Source organism: Thunnus albacares, chromosome 8, assembly GCF_914725855.1.
Source record: "Thunnus albacares chromosome 8, fThuAlb1.1, whole genome shotgun sequence".
Classification (NCBI taxonomy): Eukaryota; Metazoa; Chordata; class Actinopteri; order Scombriformes; family Scombridae; genus Thunnus; species Thunnus albacares.
Genome location: NC_058113.1, coordinates 33199838 through 33209068, shown reverse-complemented (window position 1 = coordinate 33209068; position 9231 = coordinate 33199838). Strand labels below are relative to the sequence as shown.

Here is a 9231-nt window from a genome sequence, read left to right as displayed (position 1 = left end):
CAAATTCCCTCTTTGTGTTTCCCTGTTGAGCTGCAGGTGGAAGTATAGTAACAAAAAGAGGGACTTTGGCACTAAAAAGACTGTAACGTTGAAAGACATCTACTTGATTTGACTCATTTGGAGCTGAAGTTTCATATTAGCTTCAGATAAACTTTTAAAGACATTTTTGCACAGAAGGAGGACTGTGGATTTTGTCCTCCATCACTTCCATTGTAAGTGCATTATGAAGGGGTCTTCTAATGGTCAGTATGAACAGGAGGAATGATTACAGCAAGAAAAACATGTTTCACTGTTCATTTGGGATCCTGACTGTTGTTTTAAGACACACTTGAAAAATTGTGAACCCGTCCTTTAATTATTCTCCTTCTTTTCCTCCTCTCCACCTTTCCTGTCTCCTTCCCCTCTCCTCCCTCTCTCTCCCTTCCTTCCCTTCCTCCCAGTACCTTCCTCCCCCTCTCGCCGTCTCTCTGCCAGCTCTCAGACCGCAGTCAGTCAGTCCACCAGCAGCGGACCAACAACAACACGCAGTTTATCACACATTTTAATTAACCTGCGGACGAATTTTTAAAGTGGAGCCCAATATTCACCTGTAGGACTACAAATCTCCTCCAAATGATTTTTTTTAACGGACTTTACTTGCCGGAATCCACCGTTAGGTTTCATCTGAACTGGAATTACTAACCATCCTGGAGACGTTTTTGATGATATTTAACATTTATTGGAGATCATGTGGATTACTCTTTTGCGATTTTAACCCCCCCAGCTGCGCTTATAGTTGACAGGTGAACACGTTTAACACAAGTTTGATAGAATAAGTGACATTTTACTTACAGAGCTTGGTTTTCAACCATCGGATTTTACCGGCACAAAAATGCCTGTTTTAAAGTTTCAAACACGGCTTTTCCTGCACGTTTCCTCACTAAAAGTCTGCTGTGAAAAGTCAACGTCGAACAATAATTTATTTTAATCGTCATTCGGCAGTGAAACGTTTGATTTTTTTTGTGACATTTTCTTCCATCCAGAGGAGCAAAGCGGGACCTAACGGCTGCTGCCATAGTGACACTACTGTAACTGCACCGCGCGCGCAACTCACTCGCTGCCGGCCGGGGAGGGAGGCACGCGCTAGGCTGGGTTTCGCGGGCATGGGTGGTTAGCTTGTTTTCAGCCACAGCCTCTCCCGATTAAAACCACCAAACTTACCAACATCATGAAGAGGAAAGCAGACACTCGCTAAGGTACAGAGAAGTCCATTTTTTATAAGTGATAATATCATTTTTAAAGGACATATTGATTCATATTTGTCCGGAGGGAATTGATGCTTTTAAGCAGCATATCGTTCCTTCCCATTACTGGCAATAGCAATACAAGAGTGGCGTACATGTATGGAAGCATATTAGTGCCAACACAGATTGTTTAGGCTATATGGTGCAAAAATTTAATTATTAGGAAACTTTTGGGATTAATTACTGACTAGAAAAGAAACTCATGTCTCAAAAAATAAGTTGGCAAGTTGTTAAAATGAGAAGAGTGTCTTGTTTTAGGAAGATGTGTCATTGCGTAATGGTGATAACATTTCTTGATGTAAGATAAAGTTAAATATTTCTTGGTAAAATGGAATAACTATGTAGTAATGTCGTAAAAACGTGACATTATAACATGAAAAAACCTTGATATAACTGGAAAAGGATCTTGTTCTTGTTATTCTGAGATATTTATTTAGAGCTGCAACGATTAGTCGATCAGTCAATTTGTTGCCAACTATTACATTTATCGCCAAACTATTTTGATAATTGATGAATTGTTTTGAGTCCTTTTTTTAAGAAAAAAAAATTCTCTGATTCCAGCTTCTCAGATGTGACTATTTTCTTGTTTCTGTAGTCCTCTATGACAGTAAACTGAATATCTTTGGGTTGTGAACTGTTGTTGAACTCTGGGAAACAGTGGCTGACATTTTTCACCATCTTAAAGACCAAACAAGTACTTGATTAATTGAGAAAATACCAGATTAATTGATAATGAAAATAGTCATTAGTTGCAGCCCGATATTACAAGATTAATTTATGTTATGTCAAGACATACAGGACACATAAAAGAACCTTTTCTCATCATAACAAAAAACTTTCTTTTACAGTCATACATACATACACACTATAACCACATAAACACAAACAAACCAGCAATCAAGTACATACAGAGGAGAAACTAAATTGCCATTATTTCAAGAGAACATCAAGCCAAAAACAAATTATAAACCAATCACAATTATTCAAGAATTCATAGCAAACTTGACTTTCCATTTCTTCATAAGAATAAATAGACATTGTGAGCAGATTTATTTGCCTTCTTTTTTGTAGAAGTGGCAGCAATACACTGCCATACAAAACAATTAGTAGTGGTGGAATACTTGGCAAATTCAAATAATTAACTTTTGTACAGGGCTGGGTTACCATCTGAATTGCAATCATGAGAAAGTATTGTGATCCTTTATTTAAGTAAAAATAGCAATAAATAATGTAATTTCAAAGGAAAAGTTGAAAAAATTGTGAAGTATTAGAAGCAAAATATACTGAAGTATATGAAACCTATAAGTAGCTGAAAGAACGACTCTTACAAGTGGACAGTTATTGATGATTTAATGTGAAAGCAGTATTTCAGCATTGTAGCAGTGAGTCTTATTTGTTGCAGTTTATCACATTTTATGAGCTTGTCATGGGGTAAGTTTGTAAAATCTTTATTTGCAGAGTAACTATTAACCACAGCTGTCAGAGTAAAAGATTACTAGAAGAAGAAGAGCAATTCAGATCCACTGTTTTTCTCCAACACATGAAAAAACAAATTGTTTTTAATATGAGCATGACACATTCAAATGTCTGCAGCTACAATCTCTGCATGCACCTGTCTCCATATATCCAGCTACTACTACTCTGTGCATTTTAGGTTAATTAAAATGACCTTTGGTAACACACTTTGAATTCCTCCCCCTGACTCTTGTATGATGCCAGCTAAAATGTTCAGGCTTGTAATTGAACATAGGTGGAATACCTAAATCTGTGGTTGTCATCAGTTAATCAACATAGCTGAGTCTGTTGTCAAAGTGTTATTAAATCTGTCATTTCTAAGGTGGATGGAGCAAATCTTGCATGTTTTTTTCATGATCCTTTTTACGGTCATGAAAGGATGACAATGTGTTTCCCTCTTTCTGATTTGTTCATGAAGGTGGGCTGTGCTCAGTGGTGGAAAGTACCTAAGTGCATTTACTCAAGTACTGTACTTAAGTACAATTTTGAGGCACTTGTACTTTACTTGAGTATTTCCATTTGATTCTACTTTATACTCCCTAGCTTTTAAAATACAACACATTGTTAAAGATGAAACCAGTGTTTCCAACCTTTTTGGCTTTTGACGGCTTACAAAAAGCAGTGTGTAGTCGGGGTCACATTTCACATGTCTATGAGTTGTTAACAGCTCCACCAAATAGTGATTTTTCCCTCTAAAATTCTCACATGCTTTCATTTCAATAAAAGTTCAAATGATCCAATATTTCAGCAAAAATCAAAGATTAGAGAAAAAGTCCAAAAACTGAAAACAGATTTGTGTATCAGAACTTTGTTTTTTCTTCTTTCCTCTCCCGTTAATCATCTCACAACCCCTCAGATTTATCTGCTGACCCTTTGGATGGGCCCGACTCCTAGGTCGGGAACCACTGGACTAAACTAGCTAACTGTATAAAGTAGTGTAAACTAGCTCCATCTCCAGCAGCTACAACAGTAACATGCTGCTCTAACACTGATGCTTCACTATTAATAATCTAATGATGTCATATATAATAATATATCAGTCAGAGGGACCAAACCACTACTTTTACTGCAATACTTTAACTACATCAAGCTCATAATATTTATGTACCTTTACTGCAATACTTTAACTACATCAAGCTCATAATACACATTTTTACTGTAGTAGGGTTTTGATGCAGGACTTTTATTGTAAAGGAGTATTTTTACATTGCTGTATCGGTACTTTTACTTAAGTAAAGGATCTGAATACTTCCGCTACTTGCTGTACTTGAGAAAACACTGATCTCTCTTGAGTGTAATACTCTCAGTCCATCTTGTATGAGATGGTGCAGGGCCGGCAGGCAAACTGTCCTCTCATTTTCTGCTTCAGGGAGTTTTTCTCCCACGACTCAACATGGCCCCAAACTCACAAAGGACACTCAGGACTGACGTGGATGAAATATTTAGCGTGAATTCGACCATGACCGACCAAAGCACGTCTCAGTGTCCTGATATAACAGGACAAGGCTTCATTTATGTTGCATGTTTTGTTAATGTCTCCCTTGTCTGTATCTACAGTTCACAGGGATACATTATTTAGCTGTGGTGGAAGTGGACTACCTGCTGGGCAGAGGATGGCCTTCTGGAAGGAGGGCACCACTCTCCTGTTGGTTCTGCTGGTTCTTCTGGACCTGCAGCCAGCTGCCGGGCGATCATCTCAACACCGCAGCTTGAGACGTCAAACTCGAGGACACCATGAGCAGCGGGCGCAACACAACATCACGCTGGCGGTCATCCTACCGCAGAGCAACACAGATTACCCGTGGGCTTGGCCTCGCATTGGTCCCGCCTTGGAGCGGGCTGTTAAAACTGTGAACGCTGACCCCACCCTTCTCCCCGACCACCACCTCACCTACGCCTTCAAGAACAGCGAAGACAAGGACGGCATCTGCTCCGAGTCCGTCGCCCCGCTCATGGCTGTGGACCTCAAACTTGCCTATGACCCATGGGCTTTCATTGGGCCTGGCTGCTCCTACACCGCCTCCCCTGTTGGCCTCTTCACCACCCACTGGGACGTTCCCATGGTTACGGCGGGCGCCCCAGCTGTGGCTTTTTACGGTGGGGTCTATCCGTCCATCACCAACACAGGCCCCACCCACAAGAAGCTTGGGAAGTTTGCCCTGAGGATCTGTGAGCACTTTGGGTGGCGGGAGCATGTGATGCTCATGTTCAATGACAACAAGGTGGACGATCGGCCGTGTTACTTCGCTGTGGAGGGTTTATACACGGAGCTGAAGAGCATCAACATCACCCTAGTGGACAGAGTGTTCGAGGAGAACAAGCCGCCAATCAACTACTCCCAAATCCTCTCTGACAGTCAGAGTGACGGCCGAGGTGAGTCGCTTTCTAGTTTAATGTTGTTGGTTAATTAAAAAATTCTTGAAAACATGTTAAAGGATAATTCTGGTGCTTTTCTATATTTATCTATTCCTGCACATGCTCAGTGATGTCTCCCTTCTACACAGAACTACTCTCCTGAGACTGAAAACTCAATCGCTGTTATTAGTCTTTGGAGCCGTTTCTAAACAAACTAACGTGACCAAACTCTTCATCATGAAGGAACATGTCACCCAGTGCAGCGGTGTGGCTCACTGACGTGTATTTAAACGTTGAATTAGTAATGATTTTTAAAAAATTTGTGCTTCAATACAGGTATAAAACAAAACATTCCATCCTTTTGTAAAATAAAGTGCTTCAAATCTGAGCTTCACATTATAAATAGAAAAAAAGTAACAATCTGTTGCTGCAAAACAGGCAAAACCTATTGAACTACTTGATGAGCTACCTGTGTGTTGGTCCATTCTTCCATCTTTCACAGACGTCTCTGTTGAAGTACATGATTGTCAGCATCTTTGTGTTCAGCTCAGTGAGTGCCTCCTGCTTATCTGTGAGTAGAGTCTTGTATTTGCTGAAACTCCTCTCACAGTCGACCGAGCTGACGGGGAAGTAGATGTAAGGCACTGCTACGTCTGCAACCCTTGGAAATCTCACACTCAGGCCCCTCCAGTATTCAGCAAGATCCGAACCAGGTGTGAAGGGCTCCCTGGACACGCAGTGCTGATAGGCAATCCATTCTTCACTAAGCTCTGCTGATGGTTTTGCTCGGGGGGTTCAGTTGTGTGTAGGCTTCAATCTGCTTTTCCATGGCTGGAGCTTGCCGAGGATCAAACACCCTCATCAGACTGTAGACCTCTTTAGCTGGATTTATGTCCCAGTGCTTTGAGAACTTTGTAAAGGCCAGGTGGAATGCATCATGGAGACAGTCAAGCATGTCTCTCCTCTCTCGAATCCCCATCTTTCACAGTATCTCATCTGTTTTGACACCATACCCACATGTTTTTGCCGTTCCATTCACAAGGTAGGCCTCCAGATCCCCCACTACGTTGTGTGAAGAAACTGCTGTGGTAGGGTGGGTTCCTTCCAGGATTGTCAGAGCTGTCATCAGTTTGGAGCAGCTCTCGGAGATGAAGGTCAGCTTGACGGTGAGGGCCTGTGCCTCCTCATCTGTTTCCAGCCGAGTGAGGATGTTTGTGACTGTCTGGGATGACGACTTATTTGCCAACAAGAACTCTCTACATAGATGAACATGCTGTGCATGATACTTCACTGCCTCAAACCAGGTATTCCATCTGGTGCTCACTTCTTCTGGAGGAACCCTTGGCCTGCAGTCTGTCTTTCATATTGAAGAAGCTCACTCATCTTCTCTTTCTGGCAGGCTCTCTTAAGAGGACAGATCTTACCCATTTCACAAGAAATACAACTTCAGGGAAGTATTTGTAGTGCTGCCTGTCTCACCCACCAGACTGTTGGGCATCACACCTTTCAGAACCTCCCTGTATTTTTTCAGACAGTAAGCTGCATTATCTGTGACGACTGTCCAGACATCACTGAGCTTCACACTGTTGCTGTGGAAGGAGCCCAGGAAGAAGGTTGAATAGTTACATTTCTCCATAATTCATAATCATCTAATAATTCTAATTCTTAGTCATTCCGAGATCATGCAAATATGCATATAGAAATCACAATAAATGTATTGCAGTGGTATTATAATAATGTTGTAATACATTTATTGTGAATTGTGAATCTGTTAAATAGGTTATTACTTGACTCATTCACCAGTGACGATGGTCAGAGGAACATCTGAACATCTGAACACCTGAAGGAGAGGAATAAGATATATTAGGCTTTGGATACACACACAATACTTGTTAGTAGATCAGTTCATTGTTGGTTTGGGTCCAAACATCAGATTTGTTGACGACAAGAAAAATATAGAAAATCACCAGCCACATCCTTTAAAATTAGGGAAAGATCATAGTCTTGGGTTAATACAGAAAATAATCCACAGTGATTAGAAGCATGACACACCACTTTTTTTAATTAACATTTAAGCAAAACCACGATCTGTCGTTTAGAGCTTTTGTTGTTAAACACACACGAACCTCGGTCTGTGTCAGCGTTTTGCATTTTATCCCCCCCAGTCAAACACGAATGCCTCCCTTGGATTTCAGCGCGGTTTGCAATTAGTAATACATAAACTTAATTGTTAGAAGACAGGCCATAAACTTCATTAGATCTTTGGTTGTGATGCTTAATCATCTTAAGTCCTAATAAACCCAGTTTATAGCGCTGTCTTTTATTACAACAAATAATTACAGTCCAACATCTCCCACAGTGGAGCTTTGTAGAGTTGCATCAGTTTTTATCAGTATGATCCAGGTGACAACACTGTAATTAGTTTCAGGATGTCCGCCGTCCTGGGAAGTGTGTAATTATCCAACCAACCCCTCACTTGTGTTTATTGCCCCTTTAAGCCTGTTATTGACATATGTGAATTCGCTGCCTGTAAACAGAATCAATTCGTCCTTTCAGTGTCTCCTATTTCCAGTCCAAAGTAATTTAATTTTAGAAGGAAAAGATTCCCTCATTGAAACTGTAGGCTGTAAAAAGCAGGACAGCGTCTTATAACTGCCTCTTCGTCATTCATCGACTAAACTAACAACTAAAATAAAAGTTTTATTTTGTACTTCCGTACTTCATGTTGGAGGTTTTTCATCAAAATTCAGTTTGAGTTCTACTTCTTTTCTTCCCCTGCAGAGTCCTGGCTGCTGGAATTAGCCTCAGCTCAAATAAAAAATGACAAATAATAACACAGAGTGAACAGCAGAGTGACAGAATGAGAACGCAGCAGGAGATGACCGCTAAAATTACAGCCGCACGTCTAATTAACAGTCAGTTCCCCTGAATTACCTGCTTATAATAACATGTTGTGATGCTCATCATGGAGGAACTCTGTACTATGAAAGACATGAAGGGCACAAAGTGTACGGCTTAAAATTATGATTATGTTGCTTTTTCAGAAGGAGCTCTAAGAGAAAAATGTGCTTTTCCTGCTTGAAACTCTTGATTTTCACCTTGAATTTCCCAGCCTGGCCATCCCAATGTTCTTTTAAATGGTGCATTATAAAGCCTAGAAACTGATGTTATAGGCTTCCTTCATGTTCAGTAGATGTGCACATTTCATGGCAATCTGACGAGAAACTAAATAATAATAATAATAATAATAAATTAGATTTATACAGCACCTTTCAAAACACCCAAGGATGCTTTACAAAAAAGGAGAAAAAGAAAACTAAGCCGAGCTTAAATAATAAGCAACTGAGAAGTTAACTGGTTAACTGTGGGCCAAAAGCCTGAGCAAACAGGAAGGTTTTGAGGGCTCATTTGAAAGAGTCCAGGGTAGGAGCGTTTCGTATCTCGGAAGGGAGAGAGTTCCAGAGCGTGGGGGGCTGCCACGCTGAAAGCTCTGTCTCCGAAATTGCGTCAGCTGGTGCGGAGGATGGAGAGCAGCCCCGAGTCTGAGGATCGCAGGGGACTCAGGGGCCAGGGAGTGGAGGGATTTGTAGGTGAGGAGGAGGAGGGAGCCAGTGTAGATGAATGAGAGTGGGTGTTGATGTGCTGCCAGGATTTAGTGTGGGTAAGAACCCTGGCAGCTGAGTTCTGGACATATTGGAGCCTGTCCAGGGTTTTACTGGGTACCCCGAACAGGACTCCATTGCAGTAGTCCAGACGATTTGAGATGAAGGCATGGATCAAGGTCTCGGCAACGGTGTTTGAGAGTGACGGCTGGAGTCGCGAGATGTTCTTGAGGTGGAAAACGGCGGATTTGGTGACGGATTTGCTGTCTAATAACACCAAGAGTCTACGGCATAGACATAAAGATGGATGTAGCGAGGTGTGACGTCATCCATTGGTTTGCATTGGAGCCGGTTTGAAGACCAAAGTTGCAGCTCATGTTTGGAGCCGGCCGTCAGTGGCGTGGATAAGGTACTTCAGTCAAACCATGATAGTTGATAGTTTGGCTTAAGTGCTAGCACTAGGGGAGGCCATCATT

General features: G+C 41.4%; 1 protein-coding gene across 1 annotated transcript in view; it reads left to right on the top strand.

Annotated features, from left to right (window-relative positions):
• Window positions 1-476: 476 nt before the first annotated feature.
• Window positions 477-9231, top strand: part of LOC122987210 (atrial natriuretic peptide receptor 1-like) — a 122025-nt gene continuing 113270 nt past the window's right edge. Inside the window, exons 1-2 of the mRNA XM_044358974.1 lie at window positions 477-1235; window positions 4356-5171. Of these exons, the coding sequence (XP_044214909.1) occupies window positions 4412-5171 (760 nt within the window). The 5' untranslated portion in view covers window positions 477-1235; window positions 4356-4411. The remainder of the gene's footprint in view (window positions 1236-4355; window positions 5172-9231) is intronic.